The sequence below is a fragment of the Pongo pygmaeus genome, chromosome 11 (assembly GCF_028885625.2).
Source record: "Pongo pygmaeus isolate AG05252 chromosome 11, NHGRI_mPonPyg2-v2.0_pri, whole genome shotgun sequence".
NCBI lineage: Eukaryota > Metazoa > Chordata > Mammalia > Primates > Hominidae > Pongo > Pongo pygmaeus.
The window spans coordinates 72,812,638-72,835,675 of NC_072384.2; the positions used below are offsets into that span (position 1 = coordinate 72,812,638).

The 23,038-nt window shown below is 37.0% G+C and overlaps 1 protein-coding gene across 4 annotated transcripts in view; it reads left to right on the plus strand.

Moving 5' to 3' along the window:
- MAP3K20 (mitogen-activated protein kinase kinase kinase 20) overlaps positions 1–23,038 on the plus strand; it is a 192,570-nt gene that overhangs the window by 122,434 nt on the left and 47,098 nt on the right. For all 4 annotated transcript variants that reach the window (XM_063648320.1, XM_063648321.1, XM_054477607.2 and 1 more), the window contains exons 8-11: positions 508–594; positions 6,268–6,342; positions 11,932–12,038; positions 19,328–19,463. In XM_063648320.1, coding sequence (XP_063504390.1) covers positions 508–594; positions 6,268–6,342; positions 11,932–12,038; positions 19,328–19,463 — 405 coding nt within the window. The remainder of the gene's footprint in view (positions 1–507; positions 595–6,267; positions 6,343–11,931; positions 12,039–19,327; positions 19,464–23,038) is intronic.

Here is a 23,038-nt window from a genome sequence, read left to right on the forward strand (position 1 = left end):
TTGCAAGTATCTACCATTGTGGGGTAGGTAGGTTAGCCAGTGATTTGGATTTGGGGCTCAGTTATTTTTGATGAGACCATTATTGAACCTTTTAAAATATTGTTGAATTCCCAGTTATTATTTCCTAGACAAATGTATCAGAAATTGAAGGTAGAAAGAGTTTTAACTAACAAAATACAAAATCTAATTTGTGAGAACATAAAAATTCTGATAATTTATGAGATGACATTAAATCAGTCAGGCCCATTGGTTTCATAAAATTTTAAGTCTGGCTCTAGACGTCCTAATTTCTAAACCAGGTTTTTTCTTTATAAAAAAGAACGTAAAAAGTATTTAATATATGGAAGAAGTTGTGTGCATGAGCATAATTGTTTTGCCCAAGTTTCTACAGATGGGGTTGGTTGTGTCTGGTAATTAGATACAATTACATGTTAGATAAAGTTTCAGTAATATGTACCAAAAAATATAAAGTACAAGAATAAAAATTCCATTTTCTTTTTGTTCCAGGTTCTCTGGGAGATGCTAACAAGGGAGGTCCCCTTTAAAGGTTTGGAAGGATTACAAGTAGCTTGGCTTGTAGTGGAAAAAAACGAGGTAAGACTACGTTTCTCCATTCAGGTACATAGATCAGAAAACAGTATTGGGGTTTTGCAAAAGACTTTTTCATCTTCTTCAAATTGAAAGTAAGTTCACGCTTATGGAAAGATTAGCAGTAGGAGCTAACACAAAGGGTCAAAGTGATGTTATTCCTCATGAATGGACCCTTTACATCTAATTGTTGCAGCTTCACGTCGTGATGCTGTAGATCAAAAATTGTACAAGTACTGTACTAGTTTCTCAGTCTCAATTGTAAAACCTAGGGGTTTGTTCTTAGTGATGAAAGAAGCCATTGCGTCCAAGGTAGGGGAACAGTTTAACTCCATCTCCTGCGTTTAGGACATCTTTTTTACTGGCCGGGAGTTGATATATCTGTAAGAGACCTTCAGCTACTTCAACTTACCTCTCCCAGCAGGAGTCACTATAGTACAAGAAACTGTCGCTTAGATGAGAATTTCAAAAATAAAAGAAGAAAAAATAGTTTCAAAAAAGGGAAAAATTACAGTTTTGCCACCTACGTTGAACACTACATTGAAGATGAGCTCCTCACTGGAATTGGCGAGGCAGTGGCATAACTGTTCGCTTCTTCATGCAGAGCCTTTCCATTTCAAAAGAACTTCAGTGGCGTAAACACCGTTTGTGCTATGTCCCCAGCCTCGCTTCTCTTCTTCCCACAAATTGAGGCTTTCAGTTAGTTGGACCTATGAGCCTACATCAGAGAACATGGTACATTCATATCAAAGAGAGCAACTACATTTTGAAAGGTTTAAAATTGTGACTGAAACGCACAGCCATGGAAATTCTCAGCATAAGGATGAAGCATCCCATATCAAGGTATTATGAGAACTTAGATCATGTAATGGAAGCAAGCAGTTGTCTTTGCAATGCAAAACTACTTTATTTCACAAAACTTCTTCATTTCCAAATCTTATCTGTGCTCTCCACAAAGGGTAAGACTGCAACCTTAGAATAAAATAATTTGCAAAAAGGTGAATATATAAAAATGTTCCCTTTTAATGCTCTAAAAGAATTAGATTCATCTGCTTCCCTGGTGAATGCAGGAACAAACTAGATTAATCAAAAAGCTGCTATTGACTAGGAGAAACCAAGTTTCCATCTTTTAGATCACATAATCCAGAGTTACCATATAATTTTTCCTCCTGATTCATTGGGAGTGGATGAAATGTTGATGATAGCTGAAACTGATGGGAAAGAGCTGCCAATTTAAGAAATGAAAAGGAGTTATATGCAAGAATGTGCCTTACTCATTGTTTCACAGGAGCTGTTCTGTTTTAATTAAAAGTGATAGTAATTCCTCATGTGCTATTAAATAAGATCTTACACACAGGATAACTGATATTGTCGTGATATGAGGACACACTTGTTTCTGTTCTATTTCTTTTGCCAGTAAGATGATTAGAGATCTGGTTCTGGGTTTACAAATGAGAGCAAGGAAAATTACTGACCTTGTGTAGACTCTGGAACCAAAACATTCAGTGTAATCTTTTCCCTCTGCACTATTCCAAGATAAACTAGGAGAAAGGTTTTTTTAAATTTTGTTTTGTTTTTGTTTTTTTAGCTAACTGGACCCTCCATATATGTATAAGACAGAATAATTAATATTTTTAAATAATATCTAAAGGTGGCACAATAGATATAAATTTAAAGCACTTTTTAAAACATTGGAGTATCCGTGAAGGATTTTTAAAGCTGAAGAAAAACATGAATTTAGAAGTTGCCTGGATAGTTGACTTGAGGATTAGAATCACCCATGAATAACACCTTCAGAACCTCTTCAACATTATGCATGCAGAAGCAGTCTTTTTTCTCCCCAGAGATCCCAGAAAGTAGAGTTTACTATTTTATTCATGATATGTTCTGATGATCAGCTAATAACTGATGAAGACTACTCAAATACTTCCCACACTGTATTCATTAAATATAATAGTAAGTTGAAAAAAGCCTACATGGTGAAATACATTTTCTTAACTTTCTAATGAACTTCAGTAAAATTGGGTATTACAAGGATATTTATCTGCTGTTCTCATTCTGTACAATATTTATTTGTCAAAAATATGGAAATTAAGTTTCAAAGTAATTTTCAATATCATCATTTAAGAAGGTATCTTCATTTCACCTCACAAATGGAGGTATCCATTTCCAAAATAAATTCTGTTGACATAGCATTAAGATAATTCACAAGGGTTTATTTCATTTCATAACAAAATTGAGGCTTTGACTTAAAGAAACATAATTTACAAAATCCCTTCAACTTCTAATTCTTTTACTATATTTTTACTATTGAATATTTTGGGTTATGAGTTGAAAAGAGAAAGTCGTATTTTTAACAGGCCTCATTTAAATAAAGAATGACATGTTCAAGTGTTCAGGAAGACATTTTAAATGTTATCTATTCATCTGTAATATCTATATCCAAGTATTAGAGTTGTCTTTTTTTTAACTTTTTATTTTGAAATAATTATAGATTCACAGGAGTTTGCAAAAATATTACGAAGAATCAAAAAATTAGCTGGGTGTGGTTGTGCATACCTGTAGTCCCATCTACTGGGGAGACTGAGGTAGGAGGATCCCTTGAGTCTGGGAGGTCAAGGCTGCCACCATTATCACACCACTGCACTCCAGCCTGGGTGACAGAGGGACACCCTGACTCAAAAAAGTTTTTTTATTTTTAGTAGAAATGGGGTTTCACCATATTGGCCAGGCTGGTCTTGAATTCCTGACCTCAAGTGATCCACCTGCCTTGGCCTCCCAAAGTGCTGGGATTGCAGGCATGAGCCACTGTGCCTGGCCAAAAAAGTTTTTTAAATTAACAAAAACTGAAGAAATTTGTGTACTCTTCACACCCAGCTTCCCTCACTGGTGAAATCTTACATGTCTGTAGTATACTGTCAAGACCAGGGAATTGAGATTGGCGCATTACTCTTACCCAGACAATAGACCTTATTCATTTTCATCATTTAAGATTACTTTTTGCATCTATAGAAAAATCAATACTTCCTAAAAATTATATCTGAAGATCTTTGCTTCTAATCCCTTAATAATAAAATAAGAAGTTTAAACAGTCATATTTCTAATATTAAATCCTATTAAAACTAGATTCATAAAGCACTGCTAAACTTTACAAAGTAAACAATGAACCTTTATAGAAGGCATGAAATTAAGAGGGCATTACTCATAAATTTTTTAAATGGAACAGATAGATATATTTGCTTTTGTCATTTCCATGGTACTCAATCAGTGATCATTCAGAATGTTCTGGTAGCATAATTTCTATTTTTATAAATACTTAAATTCTTACATATAATGTGTTCTAAATAACAAAACTATTTGACTAACAGAAATCTTCATAAGACTTAATCCACTCTTCTTGACTATACTTTAGAAAAGGATAAAAACTTGACTTAAAAAAAATTTTACATCTTATGTAGAAAATGGTGCAAAAATGAATATGGTCTTTAAAAAATGTCATGCCTAATTTAGTGATTGGGAAATATTTTAATTTGAAACTTTTATTTTAAAATATTTAAGTTTTAAGTAGTATTGCAAACCTGGTGCTAAGATCTGGTTATTTCAGAATGTTTTCATGTATTAGGAATGTCCATAGTTATGTAATCATGACTTAAATACTTTGAATTCTATTTTAAAGTACTTTTTAACGCACCAAAATAATCCATTGCATAAAGTGTCTGAGTCTAGATTTAACTGATATTTGGCCATGTCAGATTATTTAAAATAGTAATTGTGTCTCCTTGTGTAATGACTTCGATGTGGTATCTAAACAGTTTTTCAGTAAGAAAAGATCACAGAAATGATCATCCTCCATATTCAGCCAGCTCACATTCAGTTCTCAGGAAAATGTTGAGACAAAGTTGTATTGAAAAATGTTACCCTTGACGAAAACTCATTATTTTTAGTTACAGAGTACATTCAAGTGCATAATTGGAATTATAGTCTACTTTTATTAATTCCCAGCCCCCAACCATTTTATATTTAAAAAAGTAAACACCTGAATTTTTTTTAACCTTCATCAAAAAGGTCTGCAGTTTACAGTAAAATAATAGTACAGTTTAATACATCTTGTCCTATTCTGTGAAATCACAAGACTAGAAGTTTGAAAGTGCTTAGCACGGCCTTTAGTTTGGAGAGAGTTGTTTTGTTTTTCAACTTTGCTTTGTTTTGATTTTAGGATTATCTGTAATTCAGAATACAGGTTGTCAGTTTTCTTGTCAAGGCGACTATGTTTCTAGTTTCTCATAGCCTCCCCCAAATCCAGCCAAGTTCAGTTTTAAGTTTTTTATTTGCAAAACTTCTTTGGCAAACAATACTGTGGCATAAGTCTTAATACTTCTTAGTACAACAGTTCTCAACTCCATCACACCCAGTGCTCATTTTATAACAACTATGTTAACAACCCCTTATACTCCCTTGAGGTGAAATTCAAAGGTAACACAACTACCTACACACATTATATTGTAAGTTAACATAATGCTCTAACTGTAATATAAAAGAGAAATAAATGAAAGATGTTTTCCAGTGTACAAATGCTCAAGCATGACCACACCAGAGGGGATTTTGGAACAGTTTTAGGGGATAAATAGAACTCAGCAGCTACAAATGCACCCAGATGGAGTTGGGTTGTATTAACGACTCCAGTACTGGGAGTAGCACTGTTGTTGTTATGTCAGAAATCATGATAAAGTTATGAATCATGCAAGAATCAATAAGCCTTTGATTTATTTTATTTGGTAGATGCATTCTGCAGAGTTCAGTGTATCTTAAAACTGTTCAAAAGAATACTTTGTGTTTATTTGTTAAGTTAGAGTTAGATTCTAGGCCCAGAAAATTATAAACGTCATTGTTTGCTTGTTTTACTTACATGGATGTAAATGGGGCATTTGAAATTTTGTGGGATACAGGGGAGTTCTTGGTTGTGCAGGGTAGTATGGTATATTGAATTGTCTAGCATTCCTGACCTGTTATACTTAAAAGTCAGTTGCAACCCACCAGTCTCTAAAACAAACACAGATGCTTCTGTGGAATAGAGGCACCACAAGTTCTATGAGGATGTGAGAACAGGACCATCCTCACATTATAATTTTTGTTGTAGCGGGTCCTTAAAGTATATGGGTTTGACCAAAACAAAGCCATAATCAGTCATACGTTCAGAATGTCTTATTTACCACTGAGAAGTGCACAGTTTTTAAAATTATCTCTGTGATCTGTGCTCAGATGTTTTCAGAGTTGTATACCTACTGCCAAAGCTAAACTGGTTTCTAGTTACCTGGCCTATTTACATATATCGTAAGTTGCCTATAAACGTACAGTGACATATGGTTTTATATTTAAGTTCGGACTTGCCCCCTCCTACTTTAGTTCTGTTTAGATATTTTATGTTTTGTTGCATTAGTTGTACTGAACCTGACTTCTCCGTTCACTACAGTTCCCTTTCAAGAAAAAGTATGAGTGTTTAGAGATTACAAATCTAAACATAAATTGTCACTTGTCACATATTAATCAATGGAAGCTTTAAATTTCATGCCTTATGCTCTTAAATTAACTCTATTATGACCCTTCAGATATGGTGTTTGCTGACATTAATGAATAAATCCCTGTGTTTTATTTTGTTTTGTTTCCCTCTCTCTATTGTAGAGATTAACCATTCCAAGCAGTTGCCCCAGAAGTTTTGCTGAACTGTTACATCAGTGTTGGGAAGCTGATGCCAAGGTATACATATGTATTTTTATTATTGTTTAGAATTCTGAAATTTCTCTTGTTTGGCTTTCAGTTTTTAAAACTTAGGGTAATAAAATTAATTACAAAGCAAAGCTGGATTGATGCTCCTATGAGCCCGATTGACTGTTAAGATTTTCTGTTGACATCTACTTAATCTTGATCTCTAGAGACTCATTATTAACTCATTCTCATAGCATGCTTTGACATTCTGGATTCAGTAAAAATAATTTTATTATTTTGTTTTTAATTTTTAGTAATAACTATTGCACCTATATGCTATTGAGATGGCTAAGACACAGTACTTATAATATGTCAGGCATTGTTCCAAACACTTTATGTATGTTAACTCATTTATTCCTCAGAATATCTCTATAAAATAGATGCTTCAATTATCCTCATTGAACAGATGAAGAACCAAGACATATAGAGGTTACATCATGAGCTCAAGGCCACACAGCTAGTAGGTAGTAGGGCTGGACATGAACTAGGTCTGGCACAGTCCCTGCTCTTAACCACTGCACTATTTTGCTTTTCTAGCCAAAGAGCAGACAAAAGTAGCACTTCTAGAGCATCTTGATATGTACTCCCTGTCCAACTTCAGTGATGTTTTTGAGCTCCACAGTAGAGTTGGAGAAATTCCAAAGCTTAGGCTTTCATGTGGTTATCACATTTGAGCATGAATGGCCCATATCCTTTCCCCGCAAACATCATTTTAAAAGACTCTCGCATACATATGGAAATATTTACAGATGAAATGATAGGCTAGTCTCGGATTTGCTTCAAAACAAAGTGAAGGGAAATGGATGATGGTATAGATTAAACAGGATTGGCCATGATAATTTTTGAAGCTGAGTGATAATATATAGAGGTTCATTATATTGTTATCTCTACTTTTGTATATTTTGGAATTTTCCATAATGAGTTAAAAAATAAAAAATATTCTCACAGATTAAAGATGAGAATAAGAGAGCAGTTACACTCAAGAAAGGAACAAAAATTTTATAGTTTAAATTTGTCCAGTTTTTTGTGGAAACAGAGGTATTAAAACTGATCTTTTAAACAGAGACTAAAAAGAAAGACTAAAGAATCAAATTTCTTACTGAATGTAAACCCTGTTCCAATCTGACCCCCAAGAAGAATGGCCATAAAAAATATACTCTGTTCTTCTACAATATGTTTCTTTAGTGAGAATAACTCAGAAGCAGTTGGTGAGAATGGAGACTGGGGACTATGTTAGTATAACACAGAATTCATGTTGATGGTTCATAACGTTTCCCAACACATTGTTCGCACTGAGCACAAAGTGTAATAATGCAGCCAACAAGGCAGCAAGGGACCAGTGCTATGAAGCCTGTTCACTCCACGTGCTCCTTCTTGGCTTGGCTTAGCTTAACTTGGAAGAATTTGTTGCTGGTTCTCCCAGCAACAAACTGTGCTGTGTACATGTTGCAAAATCTTTGCTTTCACTCCTTGTTCTTTAGACTTCCGTTACCCTTTTTTTTTAAGTAGAGTCCTAGATATTCCTAGTATTATTTTTACTAAAGCGTCATCTTTTTAAACTGTGTTAGTATTTAGGATTGTTGTTCTTTTTATTAGTATTTGATGACACAGTTGCATGGTTTTTGAATGGTCTGCCCTACTCCTGTTTAGGCCCTATAATTTTTAGTACATGATTTTGTAGAATGGGGATTTTTAAGCATTAAGAGAAATGCCTACACTTTGCAACTAATTCAGTAGAAACTATAAGCAGGGATTTTCAAGCTTGCTTTAAAACATTTACTTTATACTGTCAAAATGGTATCATAGTACCCCTTCCCTACCCTTCTTACTAGTTATATGTCCATTGTGACGTAGAAGTCATTTTGGACATGTTTCTCTCTGATACATAAATAGAAATTTTCCCTGAAATTATTTGCATTGAATTTGATTATTGCAACTACATCTCTATAATTGTGATTATATTTCAGTATGCAAAGCAAATTTTGAGTTTAATTGAGCACTCAGTACCACATTAATTAAAATTCTAAGAACATACATTTATGGTATATCCACCTTACACAACAAGAACATTAGGCCCAGTGTTGAAGCTGTGCAGCTGGTGTGTCTTTAACATGTAGTAAGCTAACCCTTCTTTAGGACCAAAGAAATCTTGCATTCCAGCCACATGAAGTATAAAGGAAGTTTAAGATTGATTTTTATTTTCTAAATTCATGACATTTTATTCTGATTAAACAGTGACGTGTCCCCTGTATTTGATTTGGTTATATACCTGGCCACAGCCCACATTTCCAACTCACTCACTGCTGATCTCCTCTAGACACACCTTACATACTTTCATTCCCAAACAAGTTCTCTTCCTTCTTTTCTTTCTCCTCTGAATACTTCATCATCAAGTCTTCCTTGGTTATTCTATTGAATACTTCATCATCAAGTCTTCCTTGGTTATTCTATTTATCCCACCCCAGGCTTAGCACTTTTCCTAAACCTGGTACAGCTGTATTTTTAAAGACATATTTTCTTCCTAGATGGACTGCAAGCTTTATAAGGGTGTAGAGGTAATTGTTACATGTATTTGCCTATTGCATATTACATCAGTTTGGAAAGTGGATGCCCAGTTTGTTGTTGCTTGAAGTAGCCAGACCACAGTAAATTTCCTGAGAGGTACATCCATTTTCTGGCTAGAAATACGTAGCAGTTCAACCAGAAGTTAGTGCCAGTCCTATGTGCATATGTAGAGCAATAGTTAAAAAAAAAAAGACTTTAAGTCCTTAAATTTTTAGGGTATTAACATCTAGATTAAAATATTCAGCCCACCTATAGAACTGCTGTTCTTTTGCAATGAGGGTCGGGGGGCGGGGTGGTGATGTATGCAAGAGAAAGCTGATATTAGGTAAATGTCAAGTCCTTCTAGTGGCTTACAACAGGTGCTCAAAATATTTTATTGAAGAGAAGGAGAAGAAAAGGAAAGGTGGGTATTGGTTCAGGTCCTAAAATGACATTTCTAAATAGGGAAAAAAATAAGTTGGTCTGGTGCAGTGGCTCACGTCTGTAATCCTAGCACTTTGGGAGGCCGAGGCAGGCAGATTGCCTGAGCTCAGGAGTTGGACACCAGCCAGGCAACACAGTGAAACCCCGTCTCTACTAAAATACAAAAAATTAGCTGGGCATGGTGGTGCGTTCCTGTAGTCCCAGCTACTTGGGAGGCTGAGGCAGGAGAATCACTTGAACCCGGGAGGCGGAGGTTGCACTGAGCCGAGATTGCACCACTGCACTCCTGCCTGGGCGATGGAGCAAAACTCCGTCTCCAAAAATAATAATAATAGTAAGTTGAAGTCATAAGTTCAATAGGAAGTAGTATCTTACCCTTATGTGACAAAAGATGTTGAAGAGTTTACGAACAGAGCCCTTGGTTCTGTAACTTGCTTCCTGTGTGATGCTGGGCACTTCCTACTCTTCTGAGACTTGTGGTCCTTACCTATAAAATGAAGATAACAAATAGAGAAATAATGTATGTAGATGCTTCACAAATGGTCCCAGTTTTTATTTTAATTTTTTTTGAATAAGCAAAGCCTATGTAATGCCTAAAAGGAACCTAATCTGTTTCAGAGGAATTTATATAAGATCCTAGACCAAGTGTTGTATTCTGTAACCAGAATACTCATAGAATATTATTACCACAAAAATCTATATTGTTATCACCTCTTAAATGTTCACTTTGATAACCTCTATCCAAGAGTAGGTTCTGACTATAAAATTAAATTTTTTCTAGGGATGCTGGTCATCCAGTTACAGAAGAGTTTCATCTTATTTTAAGAATGATTAAATGTAGGGAAATTATTCTTTAAAAATTCATTAGCTCCTCCTGCTGCTTTTCCTTGCAAAATGAAAATCCTTTATTATATAATTAGTTCTTATGCAAATGATTAAAACATTTTTCAGGCCAGGCACAGTGGCTCATGCCTGTAATCCCATCACTTTAGGAGGCTGAGGCCGGAAGATCACTTGGGACAAGGAGTTTGAGACCAGCTTGGGCAAGATGGCGAGACCCCTCTGTATAAAAAACTAAAAAATTAGCTGGCCATGGTGGCAAACACCTTTAGTCCCCGCTACTTGGGAGGCTGAGGCAGGAAGATTGGTGAGCCCAGGTGGTCGAGGCTGCAGTGAGCTATGATCATGCCACTGCATTCCAGCCTGGGCAACAGAGCAAGACTCTGTCTTAAAAAAAAAAAATCATTTTAAAACCCGATACATGCTGGGAGAAATTAAGAGGAGGACAAAGTTAAAGAAGATAAATAGAACATTTTTCAAGCTTCCTACTTTGGGCATTTTCCTCTTTGCTTATTAGAAGGCTTAATATATATCAGTAACATTTATCTATGTATGCCCTCTTCAAGGAAAGACACAGGCACACACATGCACACAAGTGCCCTTGAAAGAGAATAATAATGGCAGAACTCAATATATATCCTAGGTTTTTATATTTCTGAAAAATGGAAAAATTGCTTTTCTTAGTAATGTAGGAAGCACTTAAATCCTGAGAGCAAGCCACCTCAACATTGTTTCTTCTTGTTTTTGTGCTCTTAAATTAAAATGCATGTTTTAATTGCTGCAACTATAATTTGTTCAGTAATGGTGTAATTACGAGGCATGATGAGAGAGAATGTGCATCATCCTTTTTATTATCTTTCTCTCTCTTTGTTTTAACTTTTGTCTCAACCTTGGCTAGAGTCTAAAGAGATAGACTAGAATAGTTACTGCTAGCTCAAGAAACACACTTAACCACTGCTCATTTCTAGTGAACAGTACCTTATAGTGTCTTAGCACTAAAGCTAATTATAACAGAACATAAATATAACAGAAAATAAATATAACATCATAACAGTGAAGTTCTGATGCCTTTAAAATTGGGTTTTTTTTTTCTTTTTTTTACTTTACTTTTAGGTTCAGGGGCACATGGCCAGGTTTGTTATATAGGTAAATTGTGTGTCATGGAGGTTTGGAGTACAGATTATTTCCTCACCCAGGTAATCAGCATAGTACCTGAATTCTTTTTTCTGACAAACCAATTTGGAAAATTTTATTAGTTCCAATAGATTGATAGGTAGATTTCCCCCCAACGCTTTATCATAAAAATATTCAAACATAAAAGTGGAAAGAATTTTACAGTGAACACTAACATCCCACCACACACAGTCTACCGTTAACTTTTTACTGGCTTTATCACGGAGATTTTTAAAGGACTTCATTGTTTCCTTTTAGGAGTTCTTAATCATAACTAAAAGAGAGAGTTAGTGTTCTCTCTTCCTGGAGAAAAAACATGAATTATCCCAACCTTAGGCCACATGATAGAAAAACAGCACCTGAATCTCTCCTTGTGAATAGTTCACTGAAAATAAAGAATACAGTTCCCTAAACCTGAGTGATCTGATGATTGTAAAATAACTACATCAGGACATTGTATCATGTTTTATTTTGTTGTGGTGGGTTGAGTTTATTACTATGCTTGTAATATCTACGTTTTCTCTTAAACATCTCCTTTCTTAAGTCCCAACGAATGATTACTTATTTTCTCTTCTTCAGAAACGGCCATCATTCAAGCAAATCATTTCAATCCTGGAGTCCATGTCAAATGACACGAGCCTTCCTGACAAGTGTAACTCATTCCTACACAACAAGGCAGAGTGGAGGTGGGTAGCCCCGACAGCAGGCCACAGCGTCTGGCTTTTAAAGACCATCACTCGTCTCATTGAAGAAGTGAACCAGAGATCTGAATGACAGTCCTGATTTCTGAGCATAGCTTAGGGAAAAAGAAAAGGTTTTTTTATGATTTTGGAAATCGTATAAGTCCTGCATTTCATAAGTAAGCAAGAAATAGTGTTTCTCCAAGCTTGTTGCCTTGTGTAAGTATTTGAAAAGAATATTGAGGCCAGTCGCGGTGGCTCACGCCTGTAATCCCAGCTCTTTGGGAGGCCAAGGTGGGCGGATCACCTGAGGTCAGGAGTTTGAGACCACCTTGACCAACATGGAGAAACCCTGTCTCTACTAAAAATACAAAAAATTAGCCAGGTGTGGTGGCACATGCCTGTAATCCCAGCTACTCAGGAGGCTGAGGCAGGAGAATCACTTGAACCTGGAGGCAGAGGTTGCAGTGAGCCGAGATCATGCCATTGCACTCCAGCCTGGGCAACAAGAGTGAAACTCCGTCTCAAAAAAAAAAAAAAAAAAAAATTGAAATCATGTCTTCTGAGACAAAAGATGGTTACCAGACATTTCTCTGTGTTTACTCTTTGTTAGGAAGCTTTGTCCTCTGTTCTGTAAGAAACAAGAATACTGTTTACCTTGAAATTCGCAGAGCACTGTGTGTGCTAGTGAAGGGGGATAGGGAGACATCAAAAATACTCTTAAAAGAAAACTTGATGTCATAAATCCTATTAAAGCTTGTTAAATAAATTTAGTAATGAGAAAATTGTATTGCATGAGTGGAAGAGTAAACCCAGGATGAAACATTTGAGCCAGGTCACATGATGCATGAATATAAATAGCATGTTTGGAAGCTGACATTATTCCCCCCCTGACTCAGCAGAGATTTAGGTAACTTCATCTCTGCTCCTGATAGCTGTGGGCAGTAATGTGACGCCTTACGCCATCTGCTGATGCCAAATGAATACTGCATGCACTTTGAAAATTACTGCATTGTTTACTCCTGTTACTAGATACTTCGTTGGGCTTTCTGTTTGTTGTTTTACAATAACCTTACTTATTTTTATTCCTTTGAAATATCTATCTAGGGCCAGTGAGGTAAATGAATTTTTATTTAGGGATACAAAAATTATACAGTGAGCTCAAGTCTAGGTATAAGGGACTTTTTTCTGGGCTGAGATAATTAACAAAACAAAACATGTAAGTAATATTTGTTTTTTGCAGTAAGAGATCAGTATACATGTCATCAGATCATTCTCCTTTAAAATCCATATATAAGTTCCCATTACTCTTAAGACAAAGACCAGAATACTTGGCACGGTGGCTCATGCCTGTAATCCCAGCACTTCGGGAGGCCAAGGCGGGTGGATTACTTGAACCCAGGAGTTCAAGCCCAGCCTGGGTGACAGAGCAAGAATCATTCTCAAAGAATGAAAAGGACCAGAATACTTAAGAAGACTCACCAGACCCTCATTACTGTGGCCTCACCAGTGTCAGCTTAAGAAGATCACTCTCCCCTTAATTTCTGCCTTTCAGTCCCTCAACAGATGCATATTTCTCCCTATTCAGGATCCCTACAAGCAGTTTCCTCTCTTTGAAGCTTATCCCGTTTCAGCTGTGTACCACGCCTGCCGTCACACCTCACCTTAACTCCTGTCCATCACTGACATAGCAGTTGAATAACACATCTGCAGGGAAATGCTTCCTGACCCCAGGCCAGATCAGGTTCCACTTTATGTGCTCTGAGAGCATCTCCTTCATAGGCTTTACGGCTATTGGAATTAAGTAATAAGGGCCAGGCGCAGTGGCTCACACCTGTAATCCCAGCACTTTGGGAGGCCGAGGCAGGTGGATCACGAGGTCAGGAGATCGAGACCATACTGGCTAACACAGTGAAACCCCATCTCTACTAAAAATACAAAAAATTAGCCAGGCATGGTGGCGGATGCCTGTAGTCCCAGCTACTCGGGAGGCTGAGGCAGGAGAATGGCGTGAACCCGGGGGGCGGAGGTTGCAGTGAGCTGAGATCACGCCACTGCACTCCAGCCTGGGCGACACAGCGAGACTCCGTCTCAAAAAAAAAAAAGAAGTAATTCGGCAGTTAGTTGTTTAATGTGTGTCTCACAGGCTGAAACGTAAGAGAGGCAGACAATCACGTTTGTTCATCACTCACAGCATCAAAATGTGCCTTGAACACAGCATTTGCTCCGTAAATATTTGGGGAAGCAAGAGAGAAAATTACCATGGTGGTAATAATATAAAAAGAGATTGTGATATTATACGGGAGAATATAAATATGTATGTTTGCCATGACAAAAGTACTTCTTATATTCATTCATTCATTATCCATTCATTGAACTTCTGCTGGTGTGAGAATGACTGTTGCCATTCTGGTACTGGGCTGTAGCGATGAGCACAAGAGTCCCAGGGCATGTGGAGCTCTCCAGCCCAAGTGTCCAATGTTAAACTATTAAATATATTCAAAACTATCGCATTTCTATTTTGACAAGTATTATGACAGAGAAATATACTAGATGTCTGAGAGCATATAGCCATGAAATCTGATCTAGTCCAAGGACATAGTAAAAGGATTTTGGAGAAAATGCTATTTGATCTATTACCAAAGGGATTAGTAAGATTTTAATACCAAGATAGGGAGTCTTTTAAAGTATGTCAACAAGGCCAGGCATGGTGGCTAACACCTGTAATCCCAACACTTTGGGAGGCCGAGGTGAAAGATTGCTTGAGCCCAGAAGTTCGAGACTAGCCTGGGCAACATAGACCTCATCTCTACTCACAATTTAAAAATTAGGTGGGCATTGTGACTCTAACCTGTGGTCCCAGCTACTCAGGAGGCTGCAGTGGGAGGATCACTTGAGCTGGGGAGGTCAAAGCTGCATTGAGCCGAGATCTGGCCACGACACTCCAGCCTGGGCTACAGAGTGAGATCCTATTCAAAAAAAAAAAAAAAGAAAAGAAAAGAAATGAGAATGCTGTGCAAAAATGTAGGGACACTTATTCAGCAAAACATCATTGAAAAGGGTAAACCAGAAATGGTATAAAGTGCAATAAACAGAGAATTAAAATAAATTTAAAATGATGATATCTCCATACACAGAATAATATGGTCATTCCTAAAATCACAGATCTGATAAATGATTTCAAAGTAGAACCTACAGTCTAGTTTGTTTAGAATGATTCTATTTTTTATAAAACAAATATATATTATTGTGTATATGTACACAGAGAAAAGTATCAAAAAGTCAGTGTTATCACTGGGTAATGGGATTATAGAGAGTGTTTTTTATTTGTATATCTTTATTCCCTACTTCTTCCACATTAAACATGGACTAGTTGCATGATAAATTCAATTTTTAAAATGCTTAAAGATGAAAGTGAGGGAAATAAAATTGATGATTGAGAACGGGGGAAAAAGGAGGTACAAGACAGTGAAGTATTTTAGTAAAAGGCATACAGTTGCCTAAGGGGCCTCCTCATCTTTCAGGAACTGTTAATCCTGTTCTGAGAGCTGGAGAGAGAATATATATCTTGACCTGAACCAGTAAACCACAGTTTGAGAAGCAGCAGAGCTGTTTTCACTGAAGCAGGCAATTGGTTAAAAACAGGACTATAATAGTAATTTTAATAATAATAAACACAGTTATCACTTATTAGGTTCTTACCAGATGCTTGTACTTCATTTAGACTTTCTTTTTTAATCCCCATAGCAACCCTAAATTATATCACAGATGCAAAGGTAAATTGAGTAACTTTCTCAAAATCATACAGTACTGAGAACAGAACCCAGTACAGAATACAGTAACAACCCAGGTGGTCTGGTAGCACAGGCCTGCCCTTGCACCCATGCTGTACAGTGCGGTTACTAGACTTGTGGCCGTTGTCATGCTGTCTTCTCATTTTTAGCTAAGAGAAATATTACAGGGCATGATCATTTTAGGTTATTAAGGTGTCTAACTCAATATGTAAACTGCTGAAAAGAATTATATGTTTTTATCAGATAATTTCAACATTTCAAAAGACAACACATTCAGACTACTCCCCTTTCCCCCCAACTTTTATCTAGTGTCTGAAACTACATCACTAGTGTCCAAACAGTGTTTTAGTAAATTAGAGTGACCGTGATCACAGTGCAGCCTGATTCCAATCCTGCTGTGGTGTTTCTGGCAAATGATTATTTTCTGGCAGAGCTTCCTCTACACATAGGCCAGATGCAACTTGTATTTTTAGAAAACTGAATGGTTATTCTGAAAACTCTTTTTAAAACTACATTATTAAAAACCACATAAACTGTGTTCTTTCCTTTGACCTAATAAATGATTGATAGGAACAAAATCTAGTATCAGACTTTTCCTCAGTCATCAGATCTTCAGCTTACTTCTCCTCCCATTGACTTATTAGCAATAATGGCAATGAGCATTAAGAACAGAAAATGTGTCATCCTGTTGGTCCTGTTTTGGATTTTCATTAACCATGTGATTGTCTGTAGATCTGTGGCAACCTGCACTGAATGAGCCGTGCAGTGTTGTGATGAGCGTTCAGATCTGTGTCTCTTGGCAAAACACTTGGTTGGTTGTGTTTCCCGTGGTGACCAAAGTACTCTCACCATGACATGCCTTCTTAAAAACAAAAAACCAGAGATCAAAAATGTAACCTTTGCAATTTGTGCAATGTTAGCACAAATCATGTAATATATAACACTACATTTAATAAACAGATTATACATTTATCATGTAATACATATTCTATATCACTCTTTTTACAAATTGACCTTTTATTTCAAAGTAAGTTTCTGTCTGATGAAAGAAGATAATTACAGTTCATTGCCTGTTTTTGGCATATGGAAAATTGATACTAGTTGACATTGACCTTGATTGGATTTGGCTTACAAGAAGACCATAATTTTCATCAACTAAGACATTTAAACTATATTTTTAGAACAAGAAGTTTATATATCAACAAATGCATTTGATGCAAAACAATGCACCAAAAAAACCAAGGGAGCAGCTGTTTTTGTGTCATCTCTGGGTTGGGGTCACGTCTCTAATGGCATATAACCTCACACACGATTTCAGACTCTGCAGTGTTGGGAGTGCTGTTGGAAAGCTGAGCCTGAGAGACAGATTGAGGAAGGAGATTTACTCGGTGTTTGTTTCTGTGTCACAGCTTTCCGTCCATTTAACTCTTGATCTATTTTCTGGAAGTGCTCAAAATCGCAGTAGGCTCTCAAAGCTGGAACTTGAGATGCATCTTTGGCTTAAATTACAAGTGAAATAGAATGTAGTGGCCATTTACCCTGGTCTAAAAGAACATCAGTGAGATATGTCTCACTGGCAGGGGTGTGGGGACTGGGTCGGCAGAAGCGCCGTGTAGATGCTGGCCCAGGCCTCTGCCATCGCACACTGAGCGCACCCAGCTCCACCACCTCCTTGCCGCCTTCTGACCGCCTCACTGACTGAAGATGGCTCACTCTTTTCTTTTTTTGTGACAAAAATTTACCCTAAGGTTTTTCACGTTTTTTCCCCTCAGTCCTCCACTGAAAAATAAAAACTTTGTTTACATGCATAGGCATAATATTTTTGTCAGAAATATCAGGGATAAAATTTGGACTTTATGGTACAGTCATAATTCTGAAAGATTGCTGATTCACTGCCTTCTTTAGGGACTGTAATGTGACTTATAGCCTTTTATGATTTTTCAAATGGCACCAGTAAAAGGCACAGGGTGTTGATATTTGTGGGCGGTGCAGCAGAAGCTACTTACAAACTGATTGCTGCCTCCCTTGCTCTGAGGTGCATTTCAGACGAGTAGGGAAGTGAAATGTTGAGCCAAATCCAGACCCACCTCCATACCTGTTCAGAGTTGGATTTTGCCAGTGAATGCCTGAACTTTTTGTTTTCATTCACTTAGTTATTATCTGTAAGAGCATTGGAATGTTCCAGTAAGAGTAAGCTGTTCACTTAACTCTTATTCTTCCTAGAAAGAAGAAGGCAGACTTTGGTTACATATATTCATTAACTTAGATATGGGGGCTTCCACCTTCCATAGTCAACGTCTCAATCATGATTATGCCATCACAACACAAGATTGCCTCAGCGGCACCTAGAAGCAGTAGCTGGCAGCACCCAGCAGCTATTCTGCAATAGTCACCCAGTTCCCATCTTCTTCTGCATCCTTCTCTCCAGTGCCTTGTCTAGCCTTGACTTCCCTCTCCCCCTCCCTCATTCTCTTAGTATTGTTGCTTACTTACAGGCTTTTCAGAAACTCAAGGGAAAGAGCTTCCAGTTCTCAAAACATAAATTTAGACTTAAACATTGCAACAGCCCTAAAGGAGAAAAACATTTGTGCTGAGCCATGGTACCAGTTCCACTTTCTGTGAAGAACAGATTTCTGTAACATGGCACATGGTTCCAAGTGGTGAGGTTGGTTGGCCTATAGACACAAAGGGGATAACTTCCTTTAAAAATTATTAGAATTAAAAGGAACCTTAAGAGTTCATCTGGCCCAGGATTTTCTACACTTGCTTGATTGTAAAAATTACTCGGGTCTTTTATAAAATAATGAAAATTCCAGGGTCCCACCCAGGCCTACTGACTCATGAGCTCTAAGGAAGGGTCCTAGAAATCCATGTTTTGCTGGGTTCTGGTGTGTGGTTTTTTTAAAAAACAAGTTGCCTATGTAAGTCTAAGGATCAGGCAGGTAGGAGAACCCTAATGTACTATAACCACCACCCCTTACAACCAAGGAAACTGAGACAGGTTAGTCAATTGATTGCTTGGGTTACTCAGCCAATGAGTAGCCTAAAGTGTCATCTCAACCACTTACTGATGGTGTGTTGTTGACCACCTAACCTGAATATCATTTTCCCACCTATACTATGAGATTAATACCTGTTATGGGAATACTGTTATGGGAATAAGATGAGATCATATATAACATCACTTACAAACTGTAAAAAACTAGATAAATGTAAGCATTTACTAAATGGCTGTACCAGGACACCAGCTCCATAGGTTATGCTGCACTATGGCATAACACTTTCAACACTTTGTTGAAATATTTTGAGCTTATTTTTCCAAGCTAGAAACTACCTCTTGATATTTAAGGACATAAAAGACTCCTTCTCCCCGGCAGTTTCCTGGTTGATTTTAAAGCACCAGCATGTGTCTTTTACTTTGATTAGCATTCTGATGGACCCACTAAGCGCTTGATGTCTCTTAAGTAAAGTTGAGACTTAACACCAGCTATCCCTGTGCAGGTGCGAAATTGAGGCAACTCTTGAGAGGCTAAAGAAACTAGAGCGTGATCTCAGCTTTAAGGAGCAGGAGCTTAAAGAACGAGAAAGACGTTTAAAGATGTGGGAGCAAAAGCTGACAGAGCAGTCCAACACCCCGGTGAGTACCCTCCCCCTTCGCCGTCTTTCCGTATGCGGCTCTAGGCTGCACGGCTGAGCATGGCAGCATGGCACCTCTTCCCCTGCCTCCCGCCGCCCCCTCCTCATTTCCTGCCTCGCGCCTGTGTATTAAAGGGCCCGCGTGTGGACTCAAGCAGCGTTCATACCTAATTTCAATTAATAAAATGCCAGAAATTTAAAAGAAAAGCTTATCCTATTTCTGGCTCCTTCCTTAAGAACTGTTATTCTGTCAGTGTGTTTGTATATTAGAATTACAATAATAAAATCCGATGTATTTTCACACCATCTGCTCAGTCTCAGAACATGCACCTCGGTGCTGATTAACTCCTTCTAGTCGCTCAGTCATTAATAACCGTAACTCCAGCAGCTCACTGACTAACAGAGTCTTTGATGTGTCAGAACTTAACCATGTTTTCCTTCTAAAATGGAGCTAACCATGATGACATGCAAATGAGAAGCATTAATATTTCGTACTCAATTTAGTGTTATGATCATGGGCAGCAAAATATTGGAAAAAGATTCTCTCTGGACAAGCTTTCAGTATTTATTACACCTAGGCAGTATCTTGTTTTCTCCCAAGTCTTGTATTTAGAGGAATAGAAAAATTATTTTTAAGCATTTCACTGGTTATACACTAACCTTGAGCTTACATGCTGATATGGTATTATTCAAGTCTAATCAAATTTCAGCATTCTTTCCTATTTTAAATGGCATAACATTTTCAGGAATTAAGTATAAATTTATAATTTTTTTTTCCAGGGTTTTTAATGGGCAATATTTGTTCACTTAAAATTACCCAAGTAATGGTAGATTAAAAGTAAACATATATTTTAAATTCATTTTTGATAGTTGCTATGGTGATGCCAAAAAATACTGAAATGCCGTTCGTTTTGTGATCTTCAAAAAGCTTTCCTATCTTTAAAAGTCTTAATCTTCATTAAGCAGCCAGTGCCCAGTTGCAAAGTATTTTCCGGTGTCTAAAGAATAAAATAGTTTGTCTCCTTCCTAACTTGTGTGGAGAAGCAACCTGATAATCCAAAAAAGGAAAATACAATGAAGCTAAATGTTTATTATCAGATTCAACTTGGGAAAAAAGGACTTTGGTTCTCCAGGGAATTCCAAAATGAATTGAATTGCTATCCATAACACTATCATGGAACATATTAAAAGTGCCACATTTTATCTGTGAATTTAACTTGGCTTGTGAGAAAGACGATGAGGGAAGTTTCCTGTTCTGGCTGACTGGGTGTCAGCAGGCAGCCTCTGAAAGCCTCACTCTAGGGATCTGCATAGGAGCAGTGCTTCTCCCAGAGCTCATGAGGGACAGGAGCAAAAATGTGACCTCGTCCCTAGAGCACAGCTTCTGAAGTCTGCGAGGTTTTGTTTTGCTTTAAAATGCGTTGAAATCTAAAGCTGTAAAGCATTGCATGGCTTCACTCTTTCTAAATGTAGTATTGTAAGAAAAAACTTTACCCATTCACATATGCTTCAGAACCTTTCTTTAGTTTATTGGCATCAGTTTTGCTAAGAAATGGGCTGCCTTGCACACATTATTGCTCTTAGTAACATAGTTACGTAATAAATAATAAAGTGCTCTACAATAAAGCTCTGTGTGCTCGGTAGGTTGCCTGCTTGAGTTTTTAACCCCACAAAACTTTCTGTGAAGGAACTGCTCTGAGGGCTACCATCTAACAATGTGCCTGCAGCACAATCTCAATGAGATTTTCTTCTTTTTTCCTTATGGGAGATAAGTTTTCTTTCTTTACAGTACTTGCTTTTAATGTGTCTTCTGCTTAGAGCTGGTATCTCTGAAGGAAAGAAAGTTTATGTTCAGATATTTTGTAAGTAGGTATTTTCTTTTGTCCTCACATCAGTTTCTGTTTAGCTTTAACTGAGATTTCTTAGAGAAAGATGAAATAAACATTTTAAAAAGGAAGTGGCTGGAGGTTTAGCTTTCCTGTAGGTGGCCTCATCTTAATTATGTAAGTTTAACATTTATGTAACTTCATAAAAAATTGTATCATTGAATTAATTTCAAGGGCACTATTTTCTTTCCTAAAACTAAAACATTAGTTAAGGATATTTGAGGAGATTAATTAATTATGCATAAATATGGATGTTTATTTTCTAATTATAGTTGAAGCTTGATGTAAACTTTTTATTTAAGCATACAGGCTTATCTGAGAAACATTTATAGAGATCTTTAGAGTCAAACCTAATGACCCTCAAAATAATACAATGAGCCACAAAGAGTTCCTGAGAATATCTAACAATTGAAAACGAATTTCAGAAGCTGAGAAGGTTGACTGCAAGGGAAATAACATCCTGTTTCCAGTGTTTAAAGATTTAAAGCAATTGTTTTCTTCCATATAATGGATACTTTTCAGTTGAATTATATGAATTAAAGTTATTGAACTAACAACTCCAGGAGGGTTTTTCCCAAAAGAGCAAGCTACTTTTTAAAAACTCAGCTCCAACTTCACTTTAAAAATTAGGAAATTGAGGCCAGGCACGGTGGCTCACACCTGTAAACCCAGCACTTTGGGAGGCTGGTGGGGGGGCGGGGAGTGGATCACGAGGTTGGGCGTTCAAGACCAGCCTGGACAGCATAGTGAAACCCCTTCTCTACTAAAAATACAAAAAATTAGCTGGGCGTGGTGGCGGGTGCCTGTAATCCCAGCTACTCGGGAGTCTGAGGCAGGAGAATCGCTTGAACCTGGAAGGTGGAGGTTGCAGTGAGCTGAGATAGTGCCACTGCACTCCAGCCCGGGTGACAGTGCTAGACTCTGTCTCAGAAAAAAAAAAAAAAAAAAAAAAAAAAATTTAGGAAATTGATCCTGAATATTAGGTACCAGAATATAGAGGTCATCCCAGTATATTATTTGTACATTATTTATCATAAATGTATCCATATTGAAACTATGCCAAAAACATAAGCCTTGATTTGCTTGTTTCTCAAAAGAAAAGGCAGTAACATTTTTCATGTGCTAACAGTTTTACCCCTGAAATGGATATGCCCAAACATTTATGGGAATAAGTTGGCTGTTCAAAATAATTACGTAAAGTAGAAGATAATGTCTGTGACCACTGTGAGTGGTGACATCTTAGAAAAAAGTTCTGTTGAAAGAAGAAAACTTGAATATCAGAGCATATTAGAATAACACTATTTTCCTTTCTTCCCAGTTTTCATGTGTTTACGTACTTATGTCTAACTTAAATGTGAGACAGAATCTAGAATTTGTTCACAAGTGAATTATTTAATAATTTGAATAAATAGTATTACATCAGTTCTGGCTACAATAAATAAATAAGTGGAAGCAAGTGAATTCTAGACTAATTTTTAGTGTATATTCAGAGTACTAATCCAGATAAAAAGGTAGTTAATAACCCACATTTCCCTAGAACTGTATAGACTGCTGACCTGTCTTTTGTGCTTCCTCTAAGCTTTTCTTTTGGGTACAAAGTTTCTTAATTTTTCATTTGAGATTTAATCTCTGCTTAATTTCTTTTTTAAAAAATATAATGGTTAACTAAATGTTTCCTTATGAAAGTGAA